The sequence below is a fragment of the Salvelinus fontinalis genome, chromosome 1 (genome assembly GCF_029448725.1).
Source record: "Salvelinus fontinalis isolate EN_2023a chromosome 1, ASM2944872v1, whole genome shotgun sequence".
In the NCBI taxonomy this organism is placed as follows: Eukaryota; Metazoa; Chordata; class Actinopteri; order Salmoniformes; family Salmonidae; genus Salvelinus; species Salvelinus fontinalis.
In genome coordinates, this window is record NC_074665.1 from 15,455,108 (window position 1) to 15,471,697 (window position 16,590).

Below are 16,590 nucleotides of genomic sequence, written 5' to 3' on the forward strand. Positions count from 1 at the left end.
CCTGAAAGCTCTCTGAGGCCCTCCTAGGATCCTAGGCCCCCTAGTTGAGAACCTATCCTGCCAACCTATTATCAGCAACGCTGAAATAAGATAAAGTTGAAGTCGGAAGTTTACATACACCTTAGCCAAATACATTTAAACTCAGTTTTGACAATTCCTGACATTTAATCCTAGTAAAAATTCCCTGTCTTAGGTCAGTTAGGATCACCACTTTATTTTAAGAATGTGAAATGTCAGAATAATAGTAGAGAGAATGATTTATTTCAGCTTTTATTTCTTTCATCACATTCGCAGTGGGTCAGAAGTTTGCATACACTCAATTAGTATTTAGTAGCATTGCCTTTAAATTGTTTAACTTGGGTCAAACATAGCCTCGGGGAGCCTTCCACAAGCTTCCTCCTTGTTCGCACACGCTTTTTCAGTTCTGCCCACAAATTTTTGTATAGGATGAGGTCAGGGCTTTGTGATGGCCACTCCAATACCTTGACTTTGTTGTCCTTAAGCCATTTTCCACAACTTTGGAAGTATGCTTGGGGTCATTGTCCATTTGGATGAACCATTTGCAACCAAGCTTTAACTTCCTGACTGATGTCTTGAGATGTTGCTTCAAAATATCCACATAATTTTCCTCCCTCGTGATGCCATCTATTTTTTGAAGTGCACCAGTCCCTCCTGCAGCAAAGCACCCCCACAACATGATGCTCCCACCCCCGTGCTTCACGGTCGGGATGGTGTTCTTTGGCTTGCAAGCCTCCCCTTTTTCCTCCAAACATAACGATGGTCATTATGGCCAAACAGTTCTATTTTTTTCATCAGACCCGAGGACATTTCTCCAAAAAGTACATGTCCCCATGTGCAGTTGCAAACCATAGGCTGGCTTTTTTATGGTGGTTTTGGAGCAATGGCTTCTTCCTTGCTGAGCGGCCTTTCAGGTTATGTCAATATAGGACTCGTTTTACTGTGAATATAGATACCTTTGTACCTGTTTCCTCCAGCATCTTCACAAGGTCTGTGCTGTTGTTCTGGGATTGATTTGCACTTTTCGCACCAAAGTACGTTCATCTCTAGGAGACAGAACGCGTTTCCTTCCTGAGCGGTATGACAGCTGCGTGGTCCCATGGTGTTTATACTTGTGTACTATTGTTTGTACAGATGAGAGTGGTACCTTCCAGCATTTGGAAATTGCTCCCAAGGATGAACCAGACTTGTCGATGTCTACAAATTTTTTTCTGGGGTATTGGCTGATTTCTTTTGATTTTCCCATGATGTCAGGCAAAGAGGCACTGAGTTTGAAGGTAGGCCTTGAAATACATCCACAGGTACACCTCCAATTGACTCAAATTATGTCAATTAGCCTATCAGAAGCTTCTAAAGCCATGACATAATTTTCTGGAATTTTCCAAGCTGTTTAAAGGCACAGTCAACTTAGTGTATGCAAACTTCTGACCCACTGGAATTGTGATGCAGTGAATTGTAAGTAATCTGTCTGTAAACAATTGTTGGAAAAATGACTTGTGTCATGCACAAAATAGATGTCCTAACCAACTTGCCAAAACTATAGTTTGTTAACAAGACATTTGTGGAGTGGTTGAAAAACGAGTTTTAATGACTCCAACCTAAGTGTATGTAAACTTCTGACTTCAACTGTATACGGCCCTAATAGCCTATGACTCTGTTTTTGTTCCCCCTGAAGGGGTTGAAGTTGGTTAAATGCATTAAAGTGTAATTTGCCAGTTGGTGTTCACTGAGTACACCAAACATTAAGAACACCTTCCTAATATTGAGTTGCAGAGCCCCTCCCCTTTTGCCCTGAGAACAGTCACAATTCGTCAAGGCATGGGGTCTACAAGGTGTCAAAACCGTTCCACAGGGATGCTGGCCCATGTTGACTCCAATGCTTTCCACAGTTATATAAAGTTGGCTGGATGTCCGTTGGGTGGTGAACCATTCTTGATACACACCTGGAAACTGTAGAGTGTGAAAAACCCAGCAGTGTTGCAGTTCTTGACACAAACCGGTGTGCTGGCACCTACTACCATACCCCGTTCAAAGGCACTTAAATGTTTTGTCTTGCCCATTCACCCTCTGAATGGCACACATACACAATCCACGTCTCAATTGTCTCAAGGCTTAAAAATACTTCTTTAACCTGTCTCCTCCCCTTCATTTACACTGATTGAAGTGGATTTAACAAGTGACATCAATAAGGGATGATAGCTTTCACCTGGATTTACCTGTTCATTCCATGTCGTGGAAAGAGCAGGTGTTCTTAATGTTTTGTACACTCAGTGTATAAATCAGCACCTTTGAGCACTGACTCTGTATATGATGCATGGGTGACATCTAGTGGTTGTATACAGGTACTTTAGTAGTATACTTACACATCCATCATTGTGAAGCCCTTTTTACATTGGCAACAAGACTGGTTGATGCCACCACCAGGTTTGGGGTTAACTGAAATTCCATTTCCACATTTTTCTCATACAGAAACATTGCGGATAATTGGAATTGGAATTTCGGGTTTATTACATGAATTGACTGAATTGAAAAGGAATTGTACCCAACCATGACCATGACCATGACCAACAACGATTCAATTTTTCTCCATGGTGAATTGTATAGGCCTAAATGTTCATAAACACAAACCGAACACATGATTTTTAAACATTGTTCTCTCTCTCTCTCTCTCTCTCTCTCTCTCTCCTCTCTCTCCTCTCTCTCTCCTCTCTCTCTCCTCTCTCTCTCCTCTCTCTCTCCTCTCTCTCCTCTCTCTCTCCTCTCTCTCTCCTCTCTCTCCTCTCTCTCCTCTCTCTCCTCTCTCTCCTCTCTCTCCTCTCTCTCTTTTCCTCTCTCTCTCTCCCTCTCCCCCCCTCTCTCTCCCTCTCCCCCTCTCTCTCTCTTCCGTTATCTTTCACCCCCTTTCCATCTCTCTCCATCTCTCCCTATCTCCCCCCCCCCTTTCTCTCTGTGGATTAATCCCATCAATTTGTGGCCTCTCTCCTCTCCTGTCCTCATTCAGCAGAGTCTGTGAATCTGTGGAGATCACCATGCCCGTGTCCCAAATGGCTCCCTATGTAGTGCACTGAATTTGACTTTAGCCTATGGGACCTGGTCAGAAGTAGAACACTTCATGGGGAATAGGGTGCCATTTTGGACGCATCCCATCATAATCACAGGACTGACAGAGGAGGAGGAGCAGTGGCAGCAGTGGGGTAATCTCTGTATTTAACCTTAGTTTAGAGTGATGAGAGAGACCTGCTCATCGTGCCCCCACGTTGCCCTCGGTGCCTGCTCTTATCAGCTTATGTCATATCCTGGGTGTGGGTTAAGGGAGGAGGGGTGGGGGGAGGGGCTATTTGGAGGGAGGGGGGAGGGGGTTGTGTGTGTGTGAATGCTTATTACATATTGTTTGGATGTGCACACCTTTTCCCCTCCCCTAGCCCTGGCATGTGTGTTGTGCCAATCTTAGTTACAAAAATGGCAATCCGCTACTCTTGAAAGGTAGAGGGCGCCATCTATATTACAGTAGCATAGCTTCACGATCCTCTCAAGTTCTTCATCTTTTCCCATGGCAGTCCGTTCCACATTTACTGTAGAAATGAAGACACCTTGAAATGTGTTGCAACTGCAATAATCACAGTGCAGCTCAATTCCATGGGAACGTGTACGTGAGTGGTTTGAATCCCGGGCCTGGCAATAGTACTGTTAGCTGCTCCCAGCTACCATCACCTGCCATTGGTAGAGATGCAGAAGATGGCTGTGTCCCAAATGAAGCCCTATCCCCTACATAGTGCATTACTTTTGACCAGAGCCTATAGCGGATGAAGCCGAAAACTGCAGATGGAATCATACAGTATTGTACATTCTTGGAGTCTCTGGTGCCCCAGTTAAGTCCACTGGCTGTTTTCCCAGGTGGAGCCTCCACCAGTAAACAACTGTTCACATCTGCATCTTTACCTGTGTGATTTATCAGCATGTTGTAATAGCTGTCGCTCTCCTCATCCTCGGATGAGGTGAGGAGAGAAGGATCTTCTGACCAAAATGCGGAGTCTGGGAAATATGCCATCTTTATTATAAATTACAACGATGCAAATGGCAACACGAAAACTAAACAAAACACTTTCAAACTACAAAATAACAAAACGACGTAGAACGAAAACCTGAACATAAACTTACATAACTGAAACGTAAACTCACGAACAGGCAACAGACGACATCGAAACAAAACGAACAGCCAAACAGTCCCGTTTGTGAATATACATCGATAACGACACGAAGACATCACAGGAGACAGGAGACAATCACCCACAAACAAACAGTGAAAATGCCCTACCTAAATATGACTCTTGATTAGAGGAAAATGCAAACCACCTGCCTCTAATCAAGAGCCATACCAGGCAAACCGAAACCAACATAGAAACAGATAACATAGACTGCCCACCCAAAACACATGCCCTGACCAAAAACACATAAAAAACAACATAAAACAGGTCAGGACTGTTACACATGTAGTGGAGGGGATTGCTTTCACAGCTGCAGGTCAAAACACTAGATTCTGCTTTAATTTGCATTCAATTACAAGTGTATTAACAATTTATTCCCCCCTCCCCCATGTAATTACTATTTCTCTCTCACCCACTCACCCTTTCTCTCTCCCCCTCATTTCTTTCTTCGCCTCTCTTTCCCTTTTTGCGTCCATCCCTCCCTTTCTTTCCTCCCTCCTTCTGCTTCTCTCTCCCTCTCTCCACCTCCCTCCCTCCATCTACCTCTCTGTCCCTCCCTCCCACTCCCTCGCTCACTTTGTGTAGCTAGTGCTACGCGTCAGTAAGCAGCCCAGTGCCCTGCTGACCCCCTGCCCTGTCCAGCTCCGACTGGCACTAGGCTCAGACAGACAGACAGACAGACAGACAGACAGACAGACAGACAGACAGACAGACAGGGCGAGGCCACTCCAACTGCACACAGCTGTTTGTGTTTACATGTGAGCTGTGATTCCTCTCCTCCTCCTTCCGTTCTCCCTCTCACAACCTGCCCTCCAATCCTTTCGCCCTGTCTCCTATACATCCCTCCCTGTTTTCCCCATTCCCTCCCTCTCCCCTTTCCTCCCCCTCTGCCTCCCCCTCCCCCGCCCTCTCTCCCTTCCTCCCTCTCTCCATACCCCCCCCCCCCCCCCCCCCCCCCATCTCCCTTCCTCCCTCCATCCCTCCCTCTGGGCACTAGGACTGGCCGCTGTAACACTAATACACAATACCATGTGTACAGTAATAGTTGCCATGGCAATAGGTTTTTCCATTGCAATTCCATTTTTTTATTACTATGCTGTGTGTGTAAGGGATTTTGTCTAGCATTTCTTGAAGTGCAATGATGAAGGTTGAAAAAAAACAATGAAAATTTAAAACTGAATAAAATGATTGGTTTATGTATTGACTAGGGTTTGTTTGAGGTGCCTTGCTCACATTTTCATGAACACAACATGCATGCAATGGGAACATTTCAAACCATTAGACTAAATCTAATTCCATCAATGTTGTATCAGCCAGTGGCAACGCTCTGTTATTCTGTAGCATTGTTGAACAGTATCAGGATTTTAACTTAGTCATTTAGTGACAGGCTCAATGTACGTTTTGTTTCCTGAAGAGTTTTCAAGTTGGACTTTTGATACATTACTGAAGTGGTGTTTTGACTTTAGTATTACTTAAGGTTCCTCATCTTATCCTCTAGATAAGGTTCCTCATCTGATATGACGTGGAAGCTTGTTTTTTCCCTATGTCACTACAGTACATGCATCTTTTCCATTATACACACACACACACACACACACACACGCATACGCACGCGCACACGCACACGCACACACACAGACGGAATAGCAAGGGTCAAGGACACGAAACACTACAGCAGCACATGGCGAGATTATGTTTTATACTGAGCTCCAATCATCTTCAGTTTAACATTGCGCACTCACACACTCAATCCCCCTCCTCTCTCTCTCTCTCTCTCTCTCTCTCTCTCTCTCTCTCTCTCTCTTACTCGCTCCCTCTCTCCCTCTCCCCTCTCTCTCTCTCTCTCTCTCTCTCTTACTCGCTCCCTCTCTCCCTCTCCCCTCTCTCTCTCTCTCTCCAACCACTCACAGAGAGGCAGACCTAGTTGACAGCCTCAACACAGGCAGACAAATAGTGAGAGCGTGTGAGCACGAGTCAGGAAGAGTGCGAAAGAAGGAGCACCAAAGACCACACACCCAAATAAAAGAGAAAAACGATTGCAGAGGAGAGGAGGGGAAATTCCAAGTCAAAGCCCAGTGCATGGTCAATGAGATCAATTTAACTTGCAGTCCTGCGTTTGTTATCTCAAGGGATAGCATCAGGCTTCAGTGAATTGCCAGTGGAGTGAACAAGCGAGCAGCCATCCAAGTTGTTCTACCTTTGCCATCTGTGGCTTGGCTCCTTGTCGAACGGTCGGACTGTCAGAGCTGCTATAGACCCGGTGCTGCCTGCAGAGATGGACGCAGATGCCAAGGACAAGGAGAGGAAAACCAAGATCCAGTTCTCAGTCCCGTCCGCTGTGCCCCTTCAGCTGGACCCGCGACAAGTGGAGATGGTGAGTGTGTGTGTGTGTGTGTGTGTGTGTGTGTGTGTATGTGTGTGTGAGGGGGGAAAGTAGCCAATTGTCATACTTAATTCAATTAAAGATACCGTAATAGAAGTAAAAGTGAAAGTCACCCAGTGAAATGCAACTTGATTAAAAGTCTAAAAGTATTTGGTTTTTAATATGGCCTACTTGAGCATCAAAAGTAAATGTAATGACTGAAATATACTTAAGCACCAGAAGTAAATGTAATTTCACATTCCTTAGATTAAGCAAACCAGATGGCACAATTGACATGTTTTTTTTTTTTTTTTACGGATACCCAGGGGCACACTCCAACACTCAGCATAATTTAAAAATTAATTATTTGTGTTTAGTGAGTCCGTAAGATCGGAGGCGGTAGGAATGACAAGAGATGTCCTCTCGATAAGTGTGTGAATTGGACCATTTTCCTGTAACGAGTACTTTTGGATGTCTGTGAAAATGTATGCAGTAAAAAGTACATTATTTTCTTTAGGAATGTAGTGAAGTATAAGTAAACATTTTCTAAAATAGTAAAGTAAAGATACAGTGCCTTGAGTAGGTATTCATACCCCTTGACTTACTCCACATTTTGTTGTGTTACAGCCTGAATTGAACATTTATTAAATATATTTTATTCTCACCCATCTACACACAATACCCCATAATGGCAAAGTGAAAACATGTTTTCGAAATTTTAGCAAATTTATTAAAAATGAAATACAGGAATATGTCATTTACGTAAGTATTCACACCCCTGAGTCAATACATGTTAGAATCTAAGCCACTCAGGAAGATTCAATGTCGTCTTTTTAAGCAACTCCAGTGTATATTTGGCCTTGTGTTTTAGGTTATTGTCCTGCTGAAAGGTGAATTCATCTCCCAGTGTCTGGTGGAAAGCAGACTGAACCAGGTTTTCCTCTAGGATTTTGCCTGTGCTCAGCTCCATTCCGTTACTTTTTTATCCTGAAAAAATCAACAGTTCTTCACGATTACAAGCATACCCATACCATGATGCAGCCACCACTATGCTTGAAAATATGGAGAGTGGTACTCAGTAATGTGTTGTATTGGTTTTGCCCCAAACATAATACTTTGTATTCAGGACCAAAAATGAATTGCTTTGCTACATTATGTGCAGTATTACTTTAGTGCCTTGTTGCAAACAGGATGCATGTTTTGGAAGATTTTTATTCTGTACAAGCTTCGTTCTTTTCACTGTCAATTAGGTTAGTATTGTGGAGTAACTGCAATGTTGTTGATCAATCCTCAGTTTTCTCCTGTCACAGCCATTAAACTCTGTAACTGTTTTAAAGTCACCATTGGCCTCATGGTGAAATCCCTGAGCGGTTTCATTCCTCTCCGGCAACTGAGTTAGGAAGGACACCCATATATTTGTAGTGACTGGTTGTATTTATCAATATTCATTAATAGCTTCACCATGCTTAAAGGTATATTCAATGTCTGTTTTTTAAATGTGTACCCACATTTTCCTATGCCTTCTTTGTGAGACATTGGAAAAACTTCCTGGTTGAATCTGTGTTTGAAATTCGCTGCTTGACTGAGGGACCTTAAAGAAAATTGTACAGTGCGTTCAGAAAGAATTAAGTATACCCTTTTTCCACATGTTGTTACGTTACAGCCTTATTCTAAAATTTATTAAATAAAAAATGTTCCTCATCAATTTATACACAATACCCCACAATGACAAATCGAAAACAGGTTTCTAGAAATGTTTGCAAATGTATTAAAACAATAAATACCTTCTTTACATAAGTATTCAGACCCTTTGCTATGAGACTCAAAATTGAGCTCAGGTGCATCCTGTTTCCATTGATCATCCTTGAGATGTTTCTACAATTTGATTGGAGTCTACCTGTGGGAAATTGAATTAATTGGACGTTTGTATTTGTATTTATTATGGATGACAATTTACAATCCAGGGTTTCTCCAAGCAGTTTAGTCACCTCAACGTGCTCAATTTCCGCATGATTTATTACAAGATTTAGTTGAGGTTTAGTGTTTAGTGAATGATTTGTCTTAAATACAATGCTTTTAGTTGAAGAAATATTTAGGACTAACTTATTCCTTGCCACCCACTCTGTAATTGGTGTGTGTTGGTGGCAGGGAAGTCAGGCGCAGGAGAATCGAACTTGGTATAAATAAAGTCGTTTAATCAGTGCTTCACAAAACTCCAAAACCAAAATGACAAAATAATAAAAAGTGGGTACAAAACCCGTCGCGCACCAACACATAATACACAAACATACAATCTCCGACAAGGACATGAGGGGAAACAGAGGGTTTAAATACACAATATGTAATTAATGGGATTGGAACCAGGTGTGAAGGAAGACAAGACAAAACCAATGGAAAATGAAAAATGGATCAGTGATGGCTAGGTCGGTGACGTCAACCGCCGAACACCGCCCGAACAAGGAGAGGGACCGACTTCTGACACACTCTGAAACTATCTGCAGCTCTTTGTTAAGTGTTGCAGTCATTTCAGTCACTGTAGTAGCTGACGTGTATAGGGTTGAGTCATCCGCATACATACACACTGGCTTTACTCAAAGCAAGTGTCATGTCGTTAGTAAAGATTGAAAAAAGCAAGGGCCCTAGACAGCTGCCCTGGGGAATTCCTGATTCTACCTGGATTATGTTGGAGAGGCTTCCATTAAAGAACATCCTCTGTGTTCTGTTAGACAGGCAACTCTTTATCCACAATATAGCAGGGGGTGTAAAGCCATAACACATACGTTTTGGAAAGGTACACACCTGTCTATATAAGGTCCCACAGTTGACAGTGCATGTCAGAGCAAAAACCAAGCCATTAGGTAGAAGGAATTGTCCGTAGAGCTCCGAGACAGGATTGTGTCGAGGCACAGATCTGGGGAAGGGTACCAAAAAATGTCTGCATTATTGAAGGTCCCCAAGAACACAGTGGCCTCCATCATTCTTAAATGGGAGAAGTTTGGAACCACCAAGACTCTTCCTAGGGCTGGCCGCCTGGCCAAACTGAGCAATTGGGGGAGAAGGGCCTTGTTCAGGGAGGTTACCAAGAACCCGATGGTCACTCTGACAGAGCTCCAGAGTTCCTCTGTGGAGATGGGAGATCCTTCCAGAAGGACAACCATCTCTGCAGCACTCCACCAATCAGGCCTTTATAGTAGAGTGGCCAGATGGAAGCCACTCCTCAGTAAAAGGCCGATGACAGCCCACTTGGGGTTTGCCAAAAGGCACCTAAAGGACTCTCAGACCATGAAAAACAAGATTCTCTGGTCTGATGAAACCAAGAGTGAACTCTTTGACCTGAATGCCAAGCGTCACATCTGGAGGAAATCTGTCACCATCCCTACGGTGATCATGATGGTGGCAGCATCATGCTGTGGAGATGTTTTTCAGTGGCAGGGACTGGAAGACTAGTCAGGATTGAAGGAAAGATGAACGGAGCAAATTACAGAGAGATGCTTGATGAAAACCTGCTCCAGAGCGCTCGGGGAGAAGGTTCACCTTCCAACAGGACAACTCCCCTAAGCAAACAGCCAAGACAATGCAGGAGGAGCCCAGACTTGAACCCAATCAAACATCTCTGGAGAAACTTGAAGATATCTGTGCAGCAATGCTCCCCATCCAACCTGACAGAGCTTGAGAGGATCTGCAGAAAAGAATGGGAGAAAATCCCCAAATACAGGTGTGCCAAGTTTGTAGCGTCATACCCAAGAAGACTTGAGGCTGTAATTGCTGCCAAAGGTGCTTCAACAACGTACTGAGTAAAAGGGTCTAAATACTTATGTAAATGTAATATTTCCACTTTTTATTTTGAATAAATGTGCAAAATTTTCAGAAGAACATTTTTTTCTTTGCCATTAGGTAGTATTGCGTGTAGATTAATGCTGGGAAAAAACGATTTAATCCATTTCAAAAGTAATCCATTTTAGAATAAGGCTGTAACGTAACAAAATGTGGGAAAAGTTAAGGGGTCTGAGTACTTCCCGAATGCACTGTATGTGTGGGGTAGAGAGATGAGGTAATCAATCAAAAATCATGTTAAACACTATTATTGCACACAGTGAGTCCATGCAACTTATTATGCAAGCACATTTTTACTCCTGAACTTATTTCAGCTTGCCGTAACAATGGCTTGAATACTTATTGACTCAAGACATTTTTTATTAATGTGTAAACATTTAGAAAAACATAATTCCACTTTGACTAGATGGGGTATGGGGTAGGCCAGTAACCAAAAATCTCAATTTAATACACTTTAAATTCAGGCTGTAACACAACAAAATGTGGAAAAAGTCAAGGGGTGTGAATACTTTCTGAAGGCACTGCCCCCCCCAAAAAATGACTTAATTTGTATTTAAAGTATTTTACTTCAGTACTTTACAACACTGTGTGTGTGCATGTGCTTGTGCAAAAATGAATTCACAAGTGTTGTACAAGTGTTGTGTCTTTCACTAGAGGGGGATTTTCCACTTTATGAAATGTGCTAGACTAGTGAGTGGGAGAGAGCGCTGCTCAAGTTCAAAAGAGTTATTCAAAGCAAGTCATATTCGTCTTCGTTTGTTTACCTACAACAGGGTACCTTACACAAAGAGCCCAATACTCACCCAATGCCTTCCTCAATACACACATTTCACTGTGCCTCTTCCCCTCGTATCTGCAGTCTAGCTACTAGACACCACATCATAATATCAGTGTGTTGACAGACAGTTATATAACTGAGCGAGCATGACGTTTTGTTTTCATTGTGTGCATATTTTTCAGCTGGGCAGAGGGGTACTGAGGTGCTGCTGCTACTTTAGCTGACAGCTGCAGGTTCAGTGCCCAGAAACTGACGAGGCAACTATGTCCCCGAAAAATGTTGAAGAGACAAAAGAGAAAGAGAGGGAGGGAGAGAAAGAGAAAGGAAAAATGCAAAAGATGACACCATCGTAATGTAGGACGACTCATGGCGTTACGAGTAAATGGTTGGAGACAAGAGAGAGTTAAGAGAGCGTTCAGGATCCAGTTCTCACCATCAGCTAGGAGTATTACGGGAATAAATAAACGCCTGTTCTACCTTTGACATAACGGGAGTCGAGGGAGAAGACATATTCCTCCCATCTTCTCCTCCTCTCCTTGGATACCCTCTCGCTCATCTGAGCGAAGGGTCATCTTCGGAACTAATTTACACCCAGATGTTCAGTGAGAGATGTCCATTTGGTCTATGCTGTGTGGGGGAATCCACTGAGTAGACATGCATGACTAACTAGGTATGATGTCAGGGACTGAAATTCCCATTTTCTCAAATGCTAAGCTAACACCCGGAACAATAAAAATGTGTACACATCTGCTGTTTACGGTTTACAGATCGCCCGAGGCTTTACAAAACAACTAGCTGCCTGTTGGCATCTCTGCCCCCCCCCCCCCCCCACCCTCCCACCACCCTGACATTATTAGCCCTTATCCATAGGCCATCAGAAATGTTTGAGAGCTGTTTATCTGGAGTCTAGCATGTAGTCTGTTGTCGAGGCAATGTCCAGTGTGGAGAATACCCATTAGCATATGAATGGGGTGTTCTGTGGACCTCCGCGAAGGATGTCAAAAGGCGATGGTCACCTCTTTTAGGATGACGCACGATGGTTAAACCCTGATGTGTAGTGGCACTGTAATGGACCATAACATTTGGGAAGAGTCCCTGCATGAATTTCAATGGGAACACCCCAAACCACAGAACACTCATCTGAAAGCTACATGTATAAAATGTGCACATGAGGAGCATCCAAGGCCTGTGTACAACTGTTCGGAAAAAAACACGGCCACACCTCAGTAGCATAGAGATGTGGTCCGCTATTTTGGAGGGAGGTCAGGGAGAGAGGGGAAGTAGAGAGGGATGGCGGTAGAGAGAGAAGCATGACCTTTATAGTGTGGCGGTGGGAAATTATAAAAGAGAGAAGAGAGGTTATTGGGGACTGACAAACAAATGAGGAGAAAACAAATGAGGAAAAGGACAGATTAAATCAAAAGTAGATTTGTTTTGAGTGTATGAAATGATGATAGAATAGTGAGGTCTGTGCCAGATCCAAGCTAGTGTTAGTCCTCTGAGATAAAGCCTAGGCATCACCTTAGGGAGCTAACGCAAGTCTTCTGGTCTGCAGGCAAGGATATTCATCACTCAAGTGTGGATACAACGCAGTCTACAATTGACACAAAATCACATTTGAAAACAACTGGCAAATTTCTCATTCATGAATTGGATTGATATTAATCTTCTAGATTGACATGGAATTGACCCCTACCCTAAACTACAGACAATAGATTTAGCTTCAGACCTAAAGATTTTCTATGTATATACTGTGTAAGGGGATTATGAGGGAAAAAGCCGCTGTCGAGGGTTATGTCATGCTCACGTTGGTATTATATGTGGTATACAATGTATGGACCCTTAAATTAATGACAACACACATATTTAACAAGTGAAGGGGTCATCGTGTGGTCATTGTAACGATTACCACAGTCTGGTTGTCAATAAACCTTCTGGCTTTATGATCATTTAGTCATGCGACTACAACAATACCATTGCTGAGATACTCCATTAATTGCAGCCAGAGAATACCGAATTCATCCTCAATTTGCGCGCCTCACTCATCACACATTCAGATAGACAATGTATGAATGACTGTCATTTGAGTATATGTCTTAAGATGCCATCCACAGTGTGTTCCTGAACAGATAAGAGCTCCTCTAGCGTAAACGCCACCCACATCGCACGCCTACAGTTCTGTGCGTGATTGGATTGGCAAGCACCTCTCTCTCTCACACAGGCCTCGCAAGCATACGATAGAAACATGGGGGGAAAGGAAACAGACCGGTGTAATTATTATGTATACATTCAACATGTTGCTCGCCAACCTGTTGTTACTCGTGAACAAGTGGGTGGAGATATTATTGGGGCGGCAGGTAGCCTTGTGGTTAGAGCGTTGGGCCTGTAACCGAAAGGTTGCCGGATTGAATCCCAGCGCTGACAAGGTAAAAATATGTTATTCTGCCCCTGAACAAGGCAGTTAAACCACTGTTCCCCGGTAGGCCGACATTACAAATAAGAATTTGTTCTTAACTGCCATGACTTGTTAAATAAAGGTTTAATTAAATTAACAGGATTCTTGTCTGAGGCAGAAGGATAGTCTGACTCAGATCCCCTTTTTACACTACAGAGCTGAGCCAAGCCAAGCTGTACTGGGAGAATTCAACATAGTTTGTGGAACTGTGCTGAAAAATACTATTTGAAAAGCCTATATCAAATGCAGTACGGTTCAGGTTAGCCCTGTTGTGTGAAAGGGGTGATTGTAGTGTGTAGTGTATGAGAGAGGGTGCGGGTCCTTCTCAACACTGTGAGGGGCAGAAGTTATGATATAAATAAATAAAATCTAAATGGAGTAAACATGTACACACAATACTATACTGTGTTTCAACAAAAGCCACCCGGTTTCATTTGCTACTACACACTGTCATTTTCTGACATCTACATTCACATCTTGATTGAATCAGTTCAGCCGATGTGAGGTATGATAACTGTAAATGGCAGTCCAAAGAATTCCTTTTTAGTACAGGGTTGAGTCTATACTTTACCCTTTTGGGGAAATGTAATCAGCAAAAGCGAAACAAATAGCATCCGGTCCTAATTAAATTATCTTTGGCATTTTAAGAAATGCTACCTACTGTACTATTTATGATCAAAGCCCGATGATTACTTTGAAGTTCTATATTTCTGGAGTTCAATAGTAGGATAAGTACAAGTTATTATAAGACTTTTATGTAAACAAATGAACTCCACAGCAACCCATCCAGATTTCAAAAGTTAGGACAATGAGAAAAAAAGTGGTAATTTGTTAGTTATTTCCTCTTTTTTTGAACACTTTATTTATAGTTTTCTTAGTTATTTCCTGGCTGGTTGTCCATCCCCTTTTAATCCCAATCAATTCCCTGCCAGATATCTTTTTGCAGTCTTGGCAACAACCATAGGAGTTCATTATAGAGCACAAACAGATCTGGCACCAGGCTACAGATGTTCACTGTTTGTTTTGGACTATGGACTCAGTCGGTGGTCTCCGACCTGGCATGACCTCTCATGACAATCTTGGTCGCTTGAATTAAAGTTGAATCTGTTCTTACATCTCTTATACCCCGTCTCCGATCCCTCCATCGTGACGCATGGGTTACCTAATCTGGCCCTCCAGATTCCATCTACCCAATCAATCATCCTCATGTAATGGCTCCCTGGCCACTCTGGCTGATTGGTGACTACAGCAAGCCACCGCCGCCTCAAGAAAGGGAGGGCTACACAACATCGACGTCGTACCCGTTTTTCATCACTTACACGTGTATATTGTCCTCTGTATGATGTACAAGTAATCCATACAAAATCTTTCAAGAAGGTGTTAAATGCAGGGCCGTGTTCATTGGGCACCAAACGAACCGTGTTCAAATGTGCTGAAACAGGGAGGGACTACCTTGGACTTTGTTCAGCTAGAAACACTCATTTCCATTTTCTGTTGCAGAATGTTTGAAAAGGTTTTCCGTTGTGTGCCCTAATGAACTCAACCCTTGTTTTATAGGGTAATCCTGTATATGGGTCATTAAGATCAATGATCATGTCTTGTCTGTCTTGTCTCCATCACTTTTTGGGGACCTTGCAAACTCAGAGAGTGCCTCAGGTATATCCATAGAGATACACTATATATACAAAAGTATGTGGACACACATTCAAATTAGTGGATTTTGATATTTCAGCCACACCTGTTGCTGATAGGTGTATAAAATTGTGCACACAGCCATGCAATCTCCATAGACAAACATTGGCAATACATTGGCCTTACTGAAGAGCTCAGTGATATTCAGCGTGGCACTGTGATAGGATGCCACCTTTCCAACAAGTCATTTTGTAAGATTTCTGCCCTGCTAGAGCTGCCCTTCTCAAATGTAAGTGATGTTATTGTGAAGTGGAAACATCTAGGAGCATCAACGGCTCAGCCGCAAAGTGGTAGGCCACACAAGCTCACAGAATGTGACCGCGAGTGCTGAAGCACATAAAAATTGCCTATCCTTGGTTGCAACACTCACTACCGAGTTCCAAACTGCCTATGGAAGCGACGTCAGCACAAGAACTGTTAATCGGAAACTTCATGAAATGGGTTTTTATAGCCGAGCAGTCGCACACAAGCCTAAGATCACCATGAGCAATGCCAAGCGTCTGCTGGAGTGATGTAAAGCTTGCCTCCATTGAACTCTGGAGCAGTGGAAACATTCTCTGGAGTGATGTATCACGCTTCACCGTCTGGCAGTCCGACGGACCAATATGGGTTTGGTGGATGACAGGAGAAGAATCTGCCCGAATGTATATTGCTAACTGTAAAGTTTGGTAGAGGAGGAATAATGGTCTGGGCTGTTTTTCATGGTTCGGGCTAGGCCCCTTAGTTCCTGTGAAGTGAAATCTTAACGCTACAGCATACAATGACCTTGTAGACGATTATGTGCATTCAACTTTGAGGCAAAAGTTTGGGGAAGGAACTTTCCTGTTTCAGCATGACAATGCCCGCATGCACAAAGCGAAGCCCATACAGAAATGATTTGCTGAGATCAGTGTGGAAGAACTTGATTGGCCTGCACAGAGCCCTGACCTCAACCCCATCAAACACCTTTGGGATGAATTGGAATGCCGACTGCGAGCCAGGCCTAATCACCCAACATTCATGCCCGACCTCACTAATACTTTTGTGGCTGAATGGAAGCAAGTCCTAGCAGCAATGTTCCAACGTCTAGTGGAAAGCCTTCCCAGAAGAGTGGAGGCTGTTATAGCAGCAAAGGGGGGACCAATTCCATATTAATGCTCATGATTTTGGAATGAGATGTTTGATGATTAGGTCACATACACATAGATTAGGTCATGTAATGTAGATAAAGGACTCATCTTTGTATCTGTGCCATTATAGTGCATTT

At 43.1% G+C, this 16,590-nt stretch overlaps 1 protein-coding gene across 1 annotated transcript in view; it reads left to right on the forward strand.

Annotated features, from left to right (window-relative positions):
• Positions 1–6,058: 6,058 nt before the first annotated feature.
• The window catches only part of LOC129820199 (protein phosphatase 1 regulatory subunit 1B-like), a 42,088-nt gene continuing 31,556 nt past the window's right edge, over positions 6,059–16,590 (forward strand). The window contains exon 1 of the mRNA XM_055877235.1: positions 6,059–6,597. Coding sequence (XP_055733210.1) covers positions 6,499–6,597 — 99 coding nt within the window. The 5' untranslated portion in view covers positions 6,059–6,498. The remainder of the gene's footprint in view (positions 6,598–16,590) is intronic.